The 16,026-nt window shown below is 38.3% G+C and overlaps 1 protein-coding gene across 2 annotated transcripts in view; it reads left to right on the forward strand.

Annotated features, from left to right (window-relative positions):
- Window positions 1-8,967, forward strand: part of CUL4B (cullin 4B) — a 33,711-nt gene extending 24,744 nt beyond the window's left edge. For both annotated transcript variants that reach the window (XM_060086919.1, XM_060086918.1), the window contains exons 18-21: window positions 354-459; window positions 1,570-1,742; window positions 4,283-4,435; window positions 6,556-8,967. In XM_060086919.1, the coding sequence (XP_059942902.1) occupies window positions 354-459; window positions 1,570-1,742; window positions 4,283-4,435; window positions 6,556-6,651 (528 nt within the window). In that variant the 3' untranslated portion in view covers window positions 6,652-8,967. The remainder of the gene's footprint in view (window positions 1-353; window positions 460-1,569; window positions 1,743-4,282; window positions 4,436-6,555) is intronic.
- The last annotated feature ends 7,059 nt before the right edge of the window (window positions 8,968-16,026 follow it).

Here is a 16,026-nt window from a genome sequence, read left to right on the forward strand (position 1 = left end):
TTTTCATGACTAATCTGAATCAGAAGAGTTGAAAATGCATTGAAATAGTGATTTCTTGTTGCTCATGATAAATATCTGTAATGACACATAAAACTGAGTTATTAATTTTCATTACTTTGTTGTTTTAATTATAAGGCTTAAAAAAAGAGAAAGGTCACCCAATCCTTTCTCCTGTTTTAGGTAGGATCACACCTAAACCCTACACTGAACATACTGGCTTTTCTGGATAATGTTAATCCGAGTTTCTAAATCCACTAATTGAAAAATGCTTTTCCAGTAAGAGATTAGTTATTTGATTAATTTTCATGCATTTAAAAAAAAATGATGGCTAAACACTGTTGTTTCTCCAACAGGGTAAAAAGGAACTCCAGGTCTCTCTTTTTCAAACACTGGTGCTGCTAATGTTTAATGAGGGAGAAGAGTTCAGTTTAGAAGAGATCAAGCAGGCTACCGGAATAGGTTTGTGTTGAATCGTTTGATTAGCATGCATTATTTGGTGTCCACTATGTGCACTCCACTTGGTTAAGAGTTCTGGGGGACTATAAAGGGATAATCCCCCTCCTCGGCACTTATAACCATGGGGAAAGGGAGAAGTGACACTTAATTTCACAACCAATAAGTACCAATCTGTGGTGCTGACAGAGTATGTTAGGAGTTCAGTGAAGCAAGAGATAACTGTGGACTGGCACAATTGGGAAAGCCTTCATGAAGGAGGTAGGACTTGGTCTGGGCCTTCAGATTTAAGTTAGGGAGAAGGCATATGTTGCAAGAGGAAATACCATGAGAAAAGGCTTGGAGGAAGGAATGAGCACAGTGTGGGCAGGAGTCATAAAAAGTTTAACTGCAGCATAGAGTAGTGAGATACAAAGTTAGATAGGTAAGATATGGAGAGCCTTACAAATCTAGCAAGTGAAACATACATTGTAGGATCTCAAGTGTGTGACATATTGGAAGTGACTTATTTGGGCAGCTTGCCTATAATCAGTAGATAGTAGGGCAGCTTGAAGGATGAAGAGATTCCAGTCCAGAAGCTAATGGGGTAATTCAGGCATAAAGTGATAACAAGCTTAGACTAGAATGAGGCCAATGAGAAGAGAGACGAAGCATCTCTAAGGAAGCAACTACTAGATATGTGGAGGATGCAGGAGAGGGAAGAGTTAAAAGATGATTCCAGGGATTCTCACCAGAGGAGGTTGGTAGCTTCATAACTAACAGTTGGAAAGAAGACAGTTTTATAGGGAAGATGATGAATAAAATGTTGGACATACTAAAATTGATGATAGTAAAAGAGCCAGCTGGAGGTATCCTTTAAATGCAGGACTGGGGAAAATGAGATGTCATTTCTGAAGATGTGGTGGTTATCCACTCGGAATGATAATTGAAGCCTTTAGAGGACGACCAGGAAAAAAGCCATTGGATAGGACAAAGAGGAAGTTGTTCATGATCTTGGGGGAAAAAGGAAACAGTTTTAATAGATGGGTGGGGTAGAAGCTAGATTGAGGTTGAATGTAGCTGTGTGTGTTGATGAGTTAATAACAAATAACTAAGCCACTCTTCTTTCTTCTTCAGAGGATGGAGAGTTAAGAAGAACACTGCAGTCATTGGCTTGTGGCAAAGCTAGAGTTCTGGCGAAAAATCCAAAGGGTAAAGATATTGAAGATGGTGACAAGTTCATTTGTAATGATGATTTCAAGCACAAACTTTTCAGGATAAAGATCAATCAAATTCAGATGAAAGAAACGGTATTTCTTTTGCATTCTCCTCATTCTAATGTACTGGAATTATATATGTTCATAATAAAGATTTATAAAGAAGATTTTAGCCTAGAATACTACCACTAACATTAACATTATCTATGCCTATATCTAGCTCAGTGTATTTCAGTATTTGATTTTGCAGGTTTTGAGGGGGCGGGGGTGTACACAATTGGGCCTGATAGTTTTATATCCTGCTTTTTGTGTGTTTAAATTAAGACTTTAGAAATTTTTTAAAATTTATTTATTTTATTTATTTTAGGCTGCATTGGGTCTTCGTTGCTGCACGCAGGCATTCTCTAGTTGCGGCGAGTGGGGGCTACTCTTTGTTGTGGTGCGCAGGCTTCTCATTGCGGTGGCTTCTCTTGTTGCGGAGCACGGGCTCTAGGCGCATGAGCTTCAGTAGTTGTAGCACGTAGGCTCAGTAGTTGTGGCTTGCGGGCTCTAGAGCACAGGCTCAGTAGTTGTGGCGCATGGGCTTAGTTGCTCCGTGGCATGTGGGATCTTCCCGGACCAGGGCTCGAACCTGTGTCCCCTGCATTGGCAGGCAGATTCTTAACCACTGTGCTACCAGGGAAGCCCCAAGTCTTTAGAATTTTTCCATGCCATTAAGCATCTTTATAAAATGGCAGATGGCCACACAATATTCTTTTACACAGTTATAATAATTTATTCAGCGTCCATTGTTGGGTACTTAAATTCATAACTTCTTAGTATTGTAAATAAAACAGCAAGATACATCTCTGTACCTAAATCTTAATCTCTCTGATCCTTTCCTTACGAATTTATCATGGAAGTAGATTTTCTGTGTTAAAGAGTGTGAACATTTTAAGAGTCTTAATACATTATGCCATTTCGTGTTCTAGAAAGATTGGACCAATTTACACTGTCTAATGTGAGTGCCTGTCTTACTGTGCCCTTGCCAGCACTAAAGACTATATTTTCTTTTCTTAATCTTTGCCAGCTTGCTTGGTGAAAAATTGGAAGGTTCAGTTAGTGTTTCTTTGATCAACAGTGAATATTTTGTTTGTTTTTACCATTTGAATTTGTAAGAGACTTTTATTAAGGAAACCAACAACTGCAGCATTTCCTGAAACCAGTTGGTTTCAATTCCAGCAAGGTTTAATGCAGTACTTGACAAAAAGTTTTATAATAGGGATAGAAGTCAAGGTTGCAAACAAGTTCCTGTCTCGTTAACATTCACATCAAAGGTGTGATACTCCCTTAGATTACTGTGTTATTTTAAAACATGTGCTGTATCAGAAAGAAACTAACTGCAAAAAGCCCAAACTAGGGACTTCCCTGGCAATCCAGTGGTTAAGACTCCGTGCTTCCACTACAGAGGGCACAGGTTCGATCGGGGGAATGAAGATCCCGCGTGCCAAGTGATGAGGCAAAAAAAAAAAGCCGGGGCTTCCCTGGTGGCGCAGTGGTTGAGAGTCCGCCTGCCGATGCAGGGGACACGGGTTCGTGCCCCGGTCCGGGAAGATCCCACATGCCGCAGAGCGGCTGGGCCCGTGAGCCATGGCCGCTGAGCCTGCATATCCGGCGCCTGTGCTCCGCAGCGGGAGAGGCCACAACAGTGAGAGGCCCTCGTACTGCAAAAAAAAAAAAAAAGAAAAAGAAAAGCCCAAACTACTCTTAATTTAGATGCTAAAGAGGAACATTCTTGCTTTAGCATTAGAATTGGTTAACTGACTTTTTTTTAACTGCGTGTTTCTGATTTATATTTTACAAAATAAAAATCAATGAAAAAAAAATTTGGGACTTCCCTGGTGGCACAGTGGTTGAGAATCCGCCTGCCAATGCAGGGGACACGGGTTTGATCCCTGGTCTGGGAAGATCCCACATGCCTCGGAGCACTAAGCCCGTGCACCACAACTGCTGAGCCTGTGCTCTAGAGCCCGCGAGCCGCAACTACTGAAGCCTGCGCTCCTAGAGCCCATGCTCTGCAACAAGAGAAGCCACCGCAATGAGAAGCCCACACACCATAACGAAGAGCAGCCCCCGCTCACCACAACTACAGAAAGCCTGCGCAGCAACGAAAACCCAAGGCAGCCAAAAAATAAAATACAATAAAATAAAATGTTAAAAAAAGTTTGACACTGGTTAGCTTAGCTGGTTAGTATCATACTTCGAGTCAGATGTCAGAATCAGTCACTTTTACAGATAAGCTAATGTCACACAGAAATCTGGTCAATAACCTCTTGTGACACATTAAGATTTTGAGAAGAGAGTAAAAGAAAATGATAAATTCTTCATCAGCTGTCTCTTTCTAGAAAAGCAGCTCAAAGATGGTATTTTTATATTAACTAATATTGGCATTACTTCATTGATGTAGGACATTAGGACAGATAGGAGTTATGTTTGTAGGGTTTTATCTGTCCTTGTCTGTATTTATAAGGTTTCTTTTGGTAGTTCAGCATATTTAAAGCATTAACTGTGTCATGTCCCTAAAATGTACAATTTGTATAAGTAATCAAGTTTCACTTCAGGTACAGTTCCTAAGTTTAAAACTTTTTTGTTAGGTTGAGGAACAAGCAAGCACCACAGAAAGAGTATTTCAAGACAGACAGTATCAAATTGATGCTGCAATTGTTCGAATTATGAAGATGAGAAAGACGCTTAGCCACAATCTCCTTGTTTCAGAAGTGTACAACCAGTTGAAATTTCCAGTAAAGGTAGGTACTTCTGTATTTTATTATTGAGCTGCTTATATATAAAAAATATTGAGCTTATTATATATAAAAATTAGACTTTTCAGACACAAATCTTACAAACAGAGAATAAAACCTCAAGACCATTTGGAGGGACAAAAGTTTTCATTTCTTATGCTCATATATATGATTCCAAAAAAAACCTTTGTTGACATATGTGGGGAGCTGTGACAAAAGGGGAAAACAATTTATAAAAGCTCCTATACCTGAAAGTTTAGCTGCTAAGTGAGTCTTTGAAATTTTCAAGTTTATTCACTTTATTTTTTTGAGCTTCTTTGGTATTTTTGTTTCCTTTTTCTCCTTGAAATACCTAGCTATTTGACAGATTTGGTTATTTTAATTAAGTTAAATCTGTTTAGTTAGCTTTTGTAAGTGTCCATTAAAAACTGTACAGATAACTAGTAATCATTAGGCATCTTTTTTAAAGCTTAGCGGTAGTTCTGGCAGACAAATTAGTCGTCACATGGACATGTTCCATTATAAATGCCCAGTAATAAAGCGCCTTACACAATGTGGTGTTGTACTGGACTGTATCTCATGTTTTAGAAGATTCCCAAACTCTTGTGATGATAAACACTTCGTAAAGTTTGGATAGACCCTTGGCTGTTAGGGTTCTCATGAGCTTTGGGCCTAGGTAAGTCATTTCACCTTTTGAGCTTGTTTCCTCTTGTAAAATGGAGATGATAATAGTACTTACCTCGTAGGATTATTGTGAAGCTTAAATGAGATAATATATGTAAAACTTAGCACTGGGCCTGGCACATAAGTGCTCATTAGCTGTCACTGCTAATAAGGTAGGCTTTCTCTCTCCTCCAAACCTAATACTGCCTCCTCATTACCACACTCTCACCCTCACGTTCTGCCTTAACAATCATTTCACCTCTAGCCAGAGAGATCACTGCTGCTAGCTAGCTAGGGAAGGTAGAGGATCACTGTAATAAATATTGTGCTGATATTCTAGGTCTTTCACCATAATTAAGAGAAAGTCATTTTGATTTTCAAATCTTGGAATTCAAACTTTGGTGAAATTTTGGCTGCCCCATCAAACTACTTTACCTCTTTACATTTCTTGATCAAGTAGCCATTTTACACAATCTGAAAAACTGTTAGCAAGCAAGATTATATTCTCTTTATAGGCTAGATACAAAAGACAGTGGAATTTTGTTACCCAAGAGCTAAGAATGCAATCATGAGAACAAGCTATAAGCTTTCTCAATGATTTTTCAACAACTTGGATTCAAAAACTCCAATCATTTATAGCAGGTAATAGTTAAACCTTAAACCTGAAATACAAAGATCTGAATTATGAGATGATACTTCACTTATCAAACCATTTGTTGTAGTATTCTTGTAAATAGTGATTTCCATAGTACATTTTTTATTTAATTTATAAATATGCAACCTGACTTTGAGAACCAGCTTTTGTCCAAATTTAGGGTCTACTTATTTTCTCAAACTATCTTGGCAAAACTAAATAGCATTCTGTTTCCTTAAACTATAATGTGTTCCTTTTGTGAAGTTATGGTAGTCTTTTGTATTTGTGCAGAGAATAGCTGGTTCTTAGAAGACCTCTTTAAAATAGAAAAGTAAAGTATTGTATAACAGTATGACAGGGGACTTCCCTGGTGGTCCAGTGGCTAAGACTCCCCACTCCCAGTGCAGGGGACCCGGGTTCAATCCCTGGTGACAGAACTAGATCCCACATGCCACAACTAAAGATCCTGCATGCAGCAACAAAGACCCCTCGTGCTGCCGCAACTAAGACCCAACACAGCCAGATAGATAGATAGGTAGATAAATAGATAAACAGATAAATAAGTAATATAAGATGTGACAGTGTATGTATAGTGTAAAAACATTTTTAACCTGGCTTATTTTCATTATACTTTCCTCTTTAAAAAACGAGATTTAAAAAATAAAAATTAAAAAATATTAAGATTTTAAAAATAAAAATTAAAAAATATTGAGATTAAATACATTAAATCAGTGAGCCAAAACTGTTCTTTTTTTTTCATGGGGTATTGGTGAATGGGCTTGAGCCACTGATTATGAGCTTTGCACTGAAAATTTGCCTTCTCTTACAGCCTGCTGATCTTAAGAAGAGAATAGAATCCTTAATTGACCGGGACTACATGGAAAGAGATAAAGAAAATCCAAACCAGTACAATTATATTGCTTAAAATGTTGGCCTTGGAGCATTTGGTGTCATAAGCAGTAGCCAGTGAATAAACTAACCTGTTATTATTTGACTTCTTTTATACTACCAATGACCAAATGAAGCAGTGTAATGGAAATAGTTGAGTGACTTTTCAGTGGTTAACATGCCCATTTAAAGAGTAATACTTACCTTTAAGAAGAATGCTGTTGAACTCTTTGCATGTTATTTAGTATGATGTGCAGAAAACTCTTAAGAAAGTACCTGGTCTTCATGATTCCTGTTTGGAACTGGGGAAGAGGTCCCTATGGCTATTAAAAAAAAGAGGAGGGGGGTTCTTATACACCATTAATTATGAAGCAAAAGGTTTATTTGCTTAAAATGTCATTTAAAGATACTTAAACTGCATGCAAACTTTATTTACTGTACAGAGTTCTGGATGTATTTATCAAATAGAAAAACCACCCTGGACTTGGTTGTTCACCTGTTTTGTGATTTCCCTTGAAGAGAAAAATAAGTTGTCATAGCTATTGATATTTTACTAAGTAATGTTCTGTTACACTGAAAGGGATGTTTTAAAAAATTTTATTTGGAAACAAGTTTTCAAGCAGAGGGAAAGTTGCTTACATAGTCTTATATACGCACATCCTAAAATGTTCCCATGGGATGTGTGTATATGGTTCAGCCCTGAGTTTACTGTGCTGATTAACAGGTACTTATAAAAATAGCTGAAATAGAAAATTGCTGGTCAGTTGTACTAGAAGAACATGGTAGGAGAGAAAAATCCAACTCTTTCTTCATATTAAAAATGAATATAATATGAACATCGCAAAAGAGACCAAAACCCACGTGTTGTGTAACTTTTTACAAGAGCAAAAATTCATAAACTAGTTTTCAGCTTCCTTTAGACTTTAATGTTGTTTGGACAGTTTTGTCTTTAACTTGGACCAATTGTAGATTGTTACAGGCTTCCTGGGATTTAGCATTCCTATTTTCTCTACCAAAGTTTTTTTTTTTGAAGCACCTCAACTCTCCTTTTTGTTGGCATATAAGCATTTCCTTTCATCCTTATTTTAACTTCCTAAAGCCCTAGATAGAACTAGATCCTTCCTCATTTCCCCCGTACACCCCCTAGTTGGGAATTTCAAATTCTGTATTATGCTGATCTTATTCCTTTCAAAATTGCTTGAAGATAAAGAGTTCTCATAGCCACTGGACACCTACTTTTCAGGGGAATGTCCTAGGATTGTTCATACATAGAAAATAGCAAAAGTATTGTTTTTCAAATTGATAATGTGAGTAAAATTCTTCTGTTTTACCATCATGCTTTTTTCTTTTTGGGTTTGGGGTTCTGTTTTGCTTCCTTGTTTTTCCTTGAAGCTTTGAAGGGAATTGATCTTGGAGGAAAAGCAGAAATTTTGTTTAGATTTTTTTAAAAATCAGAACTGCTTTAATGCTCTTTCACCGCTGTGGCCTCTCCCGTCACGGAGCACAGGCTCTGGACGTGCAGGCTCAGCGGCCATGGCCCACGGGCCCAGCTGCTCCACAGCATGCGGGACCCTCCCGGACCGGGGCACGAACCCACGTCCCCTGCATCGGCAGGCGGACTCTCAACCACTGCGCCACTAGGGAAGCCCGCTTTAATGCTTTTTTGCAACAGTGTATTTCCTTGACTATTTGGAACCATGAAGAAGAATACCTAGGTCCTAACCCTCAACTGAGGCTTTTGGCTCTTGTGTTTGCTATTGATTGTTTTCTTGAGTTCTCAAAGACCTGTGACCAGCTATTTTTTTTAAAGTTGCCTGTTTTCTTTATAATTACATCAAACTTACACACTGTTGTCCAACAGTATGTGATATGTAGAATGCCTTCCTAACTATTTTTGAGCAGCCATTGCCTGTATTTTCTTAGAGCCTCCCTGGTTTCCTTAACTGAGCTTATCTGACAAGGAAATGCAGCTATTTTGTTTGCCCTCTCTCCATACTGGACCATCTAAGTCAGTGTTCTAACTCATCCCTGATGGTCTGTGAGATATGTAGACTGTTCCACCAGACTCGATAATTACTCTTACGGAATTTTTAGGTAGAATTGGTACCATTAGGAGACTCTTGGTGTTACCTTTGTTGTCTTGAAAGCTGGTCCCTTCCCTGAGGCTCTTAATTTTTTGAAAACTTGATGCTATTTCAGCTGAAAAAAACTGGTGAGACTATTAAACAAATTGAGGGGAGCTGTTTAAGAAATTGAAAAGTAATCGCAAACAACATTGGATAATTGTGACTTTCAGTTCTGTATCAGTTGAATTTTTGTGCTCTTTTCCCTGTGTACGTGGTGGTTCTATTTTTCTCCAATAAAACTTTTATTTAAAAAAAGTTTCTGGAGAAGATCTTTAAAATTCAAATATTGTAAGAATATTATAAAAACCACAGAACTTAACGTCTTCTTCCTAATGATTTCTTTAGTGAATTCACAGTTGTCAATTTTGTTATTTTTTAAGTTTCTCTTTAATTTTTGTCGTGGTTTGATGGTAATGCTGTAGGAATGTGGAGGGGAAGGTATGGTAACGGATGATTCCCAGGAATCCTCAAGGTGAGTATTTATTCTTAAATGTTCTATTTTAGAAAAATCAAGCACAAGTAGAAACATTTTTCATCCAGATCCTCAAAGTCAAGTAGTTTCATAAAGTCAGTATGAAACTAGTCTAGATTTAAGTTGAGAAGGATTGGTGTTAATTCTTTAAATACTTACTAGAATTCATGAAGCTATCTGGTCCTGGGCTTTCTTTTATGGGGAGTTTTTTTTTTTGTTTGTTTGTTTGTTTTGCAGTACATGGGCCTCTCACTGCTGTGGCCTCTCCCGCCGCGGAGCACAGGCTCTGGACACGCAGGCTCAGCGGCCATGGCTCACGGGCCCAGCTGCTCCGCGGCATGTGGGATCTTCCCAGACCGGGACACGAACCCGTGTCCCCTGCATTGGCAGGCGGACTCTCAACCACTGTGCCACCAGGGAAGCCCTACGGGGAGTTTTTTGATTATTGATTCAATCTCTTAATAGTTTTTTTCAGATTTTCTATTTCTTCTTGAGTCAGTTTTAGTATTTTGTCTTACTACCCTGACTTTTGTCTAGTATTTGCTTGGTATATCTCTTCATTGCTTAACAGCCTTTTCTTATATTAAATTTTAGGTGTGTCTCTTCCATATTAGATGGATTTTCCCATCTTTCCCCTAATCTGACAATTTCTGTCATTTTTTTCATAATATACATTTATTTTTGATTGAGGTATAGTTGAAGACAATTTCTGTCCTTTAACTGAAAGATTATATCCATTTGCATTTGTTTCTAACATCTCACTGGTTGCTCTTTATCTCTTCTAATTTTCTTTGCTTTTTCTCCTTTCTCAGCTTTAAAAAATTTATATTGAGTTTTGTTTATTTTGTTTTTTATTCCATTTTCCCCACTACTTATTTGGAAGTTATATATTCTATTTCTGTTCTTTTACTGATTACCCTTGATATGTCAGCATGTGTGCTTAACAAAGTCAAAAATATCTAAATTTTCCTCCCAATTAATATAAAGATGTTAAAACACTTTAATACTGATCACCTCTCCCCCAACTTAACACAGTGTTGTTGTCCAGTGTTTTAGTTTTGTCCTCTTTTTAAAAATGAACACCACAAATTAAAACATTAGTCTTTGCTCAAACACCACCTTCTCAGTGAAGCTTACCATAGCCATTCTATTTAAAATTTCAACTTGCCCACCAACACCACCACACACACACTACTGATTCCACACTCACCCTGCTCTTTTACTTTTTTTACATATCATTTGTTACCTTTTACATACTATGCAATTTACTTGTTAACGATACTTACGGCATATTGTCTCTTTACTCCACTAGTGTAGAGTTTAAGCTCCATTAGGGCAGAGACCTTTGTTTTGTTCATTGATGTATCTCAAACACTTAGGGAAGTTTCTAGCCATAGTAGGTGCATTAGGTTCCTGTGGCTGCTGTAACAAATTACCACAAATGTAGTGGCTTAAAACAACAGAAATTAATTCTCTCACATTTCTAGAGGCCAGAAGTCAGAAATCAGCTTTACTGGGCTGAAATCAAGGTGTTCACAGGGCCACACTCCCTCTAGAGCTACATTTCCTTGGCTCATGTCCCCTCCCTCCACTTTATTTTATTTTTGTTTTTTTTTGTCCCTTCCTCCAAGTTAAAAGCTGGTTCCATAACATCTTTTTTTTAATGTATTTATTTTTAATATTTATTTTATTTTTGGCTGTGTTGGGTCTTCGTTGCTGTGCATGGGCTTCATCTAGTTGTGGGGAGCCAGGGCTACTCTTTGTTGCAGTGTGTGGGCTTCTCATTGCGGTGGTTTCTCTTGTGCAGCATGGGCTCTAGGTGTTTGGGCTTCAGTAGTTGTGGCACGTGGGCTCAGTAGTTGTGGCTCGCGGGCTCTAGAGCACAGGCTCAGTAGTTGTGGCACGTGGGCATAGTTGCTCCACGGCATGTGGGATCTTCCCAGACCAGGATCGAACCCGTGTCCCCTGCATTGGCAGGCAGATTCTTAACCACTGCGCCACCAGGGAAGCCCTCAACCATTATTTTGTTTTTCAAATATTGCCTCTCCTCCATTCTTTCTCTTTTCTCCCCTTGGAACTAAGTCAGACATGTAGAGTTTCTTATTTTATCCTCTATCTCTATCATATTTTCCATCCCTAAGGCTGCATTCTTGGTAATTCTTTAGAACTGTTTTCCAGTACACTAACTGTGTCTTCATTGCCCATTCTTCTCTTTAATTCATCCACCAAACTTTTAACTTCAACAGTTTATATTTTTTTATTTCTAAAAGTCCTATTTGATTCTTATATAAGTCTGCCTAGTCATTTTGATAATCTGCTGTTGCTTGCTCATTTTTGTGGTTCTTTCTTTTAATTAAATATTTTTCTTAAACTAGTAACTTTGTATCCTGTATCAGGTAATTCCAAAATCTAAAGCACTTGGGGGATATAAACTTGTTTCTTTTTTTTACAGAAGTTCCTTATATATGTTAGATCATCAGTGGCCAATAGAAATATAATGTGAGCCACGTGTAATTTTACATTTTCTAATAGCCATTTTAAAAAAGCCAAAAATAAACAAGTGAAAATAATTTTAATATATTTTATTTAACCCAATCTATTAAGGTTCTCCAGAGACATAGAACAAGTAGTGAGTGTGTGTGTGTGTGTGTGTGTTTGTGGAGAGAGGGAGAGGTTTATCATAAGGAACTGGCTCACACAGTAATGAAGATTGAGAAGTCCCATGATCTGCAGTCAGTAGAGCCAATGGTGTAGTTCCAGTCCAAAAAACCAGCAGACTGGAGAAACAAGAAGAGCTGTTTCAGTTGGAGTTCAAAGGCAGAAAAAGACTGATGTCTCACCACAGCAGTCAGGCAGGAGGAAATTCCCACTCATGGGAGGGTCAGCCTTTTTGTTCTATTCAAGCCTATGATTGGATGAGGCCCACCCACATTAGGAAGGGCAATCTGCTTTACTCAGTCTACAAATTCAAATATTAATCTCATCCAAAAACACCCTCAGAGACAATACCTGAAATAGTGTTTGACCAAATATCTGCGTACACTGTGACCTGGTCAAGTTGACACATGAAGTTAATCATCACAGCCATCATAGCCAAAGTATTTTTGTTTCAACATGAAATCAGTATAAAAATTATTAGATTTTATATTTTATACGATGTCTTCAAAACCCAGACTGTATATTACACCTCCAGCCCATCTGAATTTGGATTAGTCACATTTCATGTACTCAGTAACTGCATATGACTAGAGACAGTTGTATGATACACTGTAGCTTGACTTCTTACGCTTCTTAAAAAATATTTTTTGGCTGCGTTGGGTCTTCGTTGCTGTGCGCAGGCTTTCTCTAGTTGTGGCGAGCAGGGGCTACTCTTTGTTGCTGTGTGCAGGCTTCTCATTGCGGTGGCTTCTCTTTGTTGTGGAGCACAGGCTCTAGGCATGCAGGCTGCAGAAGTTGTGGCACATGGGCTCAGTAGTTGTAGCTCTCGGGCTCTAGAGTGTAGGCTCAGTAGTCGTGGCGCACGGCCTTAGTTGCTGTGTGGCATGTGGGATCTTCCCGGACCAGGGTTCGAACCCATATCCCCTGCATTGGCAGGCGGATTCTTAACCACTGTGCCACCAGGGATGACCCACTTTTTACACTCTCGTAGGTGACTTTTGATGTACAGAATTTCTTAATTTAGTCACATTTATCAATCTTTTCCTTGATGTTTAGAACTTTTTTGTATCTCGTTGAAAAAGTATTTCCCTACCACAAGGTCTTAAGTATATTTTTTTCTTGGAAACTTTATTTTCTTATGTTTTTATTGAAGTATAGTTGATTTACAATATTATATTAGTTTTGGTGTACAGCATAGTGATTCAGTATTTTTACAGATTATACTCCATTAAAATTATAAGACAATGGCTATAATTCTCTGTGCTATACAATATATCCTTGTCGCTTATGTAGTTTATACATAATAGTTTGTATCTCTTAATCCCATAGTCCAACTTGCCAGTCCTCCATTCCCTCTCCCTACTGGTAACCACTAGTTTGTTCTCTATATCTTAGTCTGTTTCTGTTTTGCTATGTGCATTCATTGTACTATTTTTTTAACTCTGCATTTAAGTATTTGTCTTTCTCTGACTTAATGCACTAAGCATACTAATCTCTAGGTCCATCCATGTTGCTGCAAATGTCAGAATTTCATTCTTTTCTTATGGCTGAGTAATATTTCATTGTATATATATACCACATCTTCTTAATCCAATTGTCTGTTGATAGACACCTGGGTTGCTTAAATATTTTGACTATTGTAAATAATGCTGCTGTGAACACTGGGGTGCATGTATCTTTTTGAATTAGTGTTTTCATTTTTTCTGGATATATACCCAGGAGTGGAATTGCTGAATCATATGGTAGTTCTATTTTTAGTTTTCTGAGGAACCTCCATACTGTTTTCGATTGTGGCTGCACCAATTTACATTCCCACCAACAGTGTAGAAGGATTCCCTTTTCTTCACATTATCACCAGCAACTGTTATTTGTAGACTGATTGATGATAGTCATTTTGACAGGTGTGAGGTGATATCTCGTTGTTTTGATTTGCATTTCTCTAATGGTGATATTGAGCATCTTTTCATGTTCCTGTTATCCATCTGTATGTCTTCTTTGGAAAAATGTCTATTCAGGTCTTCTGCCCATTTTTTTTTTTTTTGCGGTGCGTGGGCCTCTCACTGTTGTGGCCTCTCCCGTTGGCGGAGCACAGGCTCCAGGCGCGCAGGCTCAGCAGCCATGGCTCACGGGCCTAGCCACTCTGCGGCATGTGGGATCTTCCCGGACCGGGACATGAACCGGTGTCCCCTGCATTGGCAGGCGGACTCTCAACCACTGCACCACCAAGGAAGCCCTTCTGCCCATTTTTTATTGTTTTTTTTAATATTGTATGAGTTGTTTATGTATATTTTGGATATTAATCACTTGTCGGTCATATCATTTGCAAATACTTTCTCCCAGTCCATAGGTCGTCTTTTCCTTTAGTTGATGGTTTCCTTTGCTCTGCAAAAGATTTTAAGTTTAATTAAGTCCCATTTGTTTATATTTGCTTTTATTTCTTTTGCCTTTGGAGACAGATCCAAAAAAATATTGCTATGATTTATGTCAAAGACTGTTCTGCCTATGTTCTCTACTAGGAGTTTTATGGTTTCAGGTCTTACATTTAGGCTTTAATACATTTTGTGTTTATTTTTGTATATGGTGTGAGTCTCTTGTAGGCAACATATTCAAGTGTATTGTTTTTTTTTATCAAATCAACCACCCTTTGTCTTTTGATTGGAGCATTTAGCCCGTTGCCATTTAAAGTAATTATTGATAGGTGTGTACTTACTGCCAGTTTTATCACTTGTTTTCCAGTTGTTTTTGTTAGTTCTTCTCTGTTCATTTCTTCTTTTTGTTTCTTCCCTTGTGGTTTGATGATTTTCCTTAGTAGTTTGCTTGTGTACCTATCTTTTTAGTTTTTGTGTATCTATTGTTTTTTATTTGTGGTTACCATGGGGTTCATGTGTTGGCCTATAATTATATCTACTAATTTTATTTTTTTTCATTTTTTAATTTAATTTATTTTATTTTATTTCATTTTTTGGCTGCGTTGGGTCTTCGTTGCTGTGTGTGGGCTCTCTCTAGTTGCGGCGAGTGGGAGCTACTCTTCATTGCAGTGCGCGGGCTTCTCGTTGTGGTGGCTTCCCTTGTTGTGGAGCACAGGCTCTAGGTGCACGGGCATCAGTAGTTGTGGCTCGCGGGCTCTATAGCACACACCTCAGTAGTTGTGGTGCACAGGCTCAGTTGCTCTGCGGCATGTGGGATCTTCCCAGACTAGGGCTCGAACCTGTGTCCCCTTCATTGGCAGGTGGATTCTTAAACACTGCGCCACCAGGGAAGTCCTATATCTACTAATTTTAAACTGGTAGTCATTTAAGTTCAAAAACATTCTAAAAAGGTCTACATTTTTTTACTCCCCGCATTTTGTGTTTTTGATGTCCTATTTTATATCTTCATGCTTATCCATTAACTGTTTATTTTAGCTATAGGTACTTTTACCATTTTTTTTGTCTTTTTATGTTCATATTGGCTTAAGTGGTTGATTCTCAGTCCTTACTATATATTTGCCTTTCCTCGTGGGATTTTCCCTTTCCTATACATTCTTCTTATCCACTTAGAGAAGACCCTTTAATATTTCTTTCAGGGTAGGTTTAGTATTGATGAAGTCTTTTAGTTTTTGCTTGTCTTGTTCTTTATCTCTTTTTCTTTTATAAATGGTAATCTTGCTGGGTACAGTATCCTAGGTTGTAGGGTTTTCCCTTTCAACACTTTGAACATATCATGCCACTCCCTACTGGCCTGCAAAGTGTCTGCAGAGAAATCAGCTGATAGCCTTATGGGGATTCCCTTGTATATGATTTTGTTTTTCTCTTGCTGCCTATAGAACTAACACCATGCAGCATGCAGGATTTTCCCCGACCAGGGATACACCCCATGCCCCCTGCAGTGGAAGCCCGGAGTCTTAACCACTGGACCACCAGGGAAGTCCCAAAACCTCTTTAGTTATCTTTAACTTTTGCTATTTTAATTATGATATGTCTTGGTGTGGGTCTGTTCGGGTTCATCTTGTTTGGGACCCTCTGTGCTTCCTGTATAGATATCTGATTCCTTCTTCAGGTTTGGGAAATTTTCAGCCATAATTTCATTAAATACATTTTGAATCCCCTTCTCTCTCTCTTATCCTGGGCCCCTTACAATGCAAATGTTGGTACACTTAATGTTATCTCTTAAATTG

The sequence above is a fragment of the Mesoplodon densirostris genome, chromosome X (assembly GCF_025265405.1).
Source record: "Mesoplodon densirostris isolate mMesDen1 chromosome X, mMesDen1 primary haplotype, whole genome shotgun sequence".
Taxonomy (NCBI): Eukaryota; Metazoa; Chordata; class Mammalia; order Artiodactyla; family Ziphiidae; genus Mesoplodon; species Mesoplodon densirostris.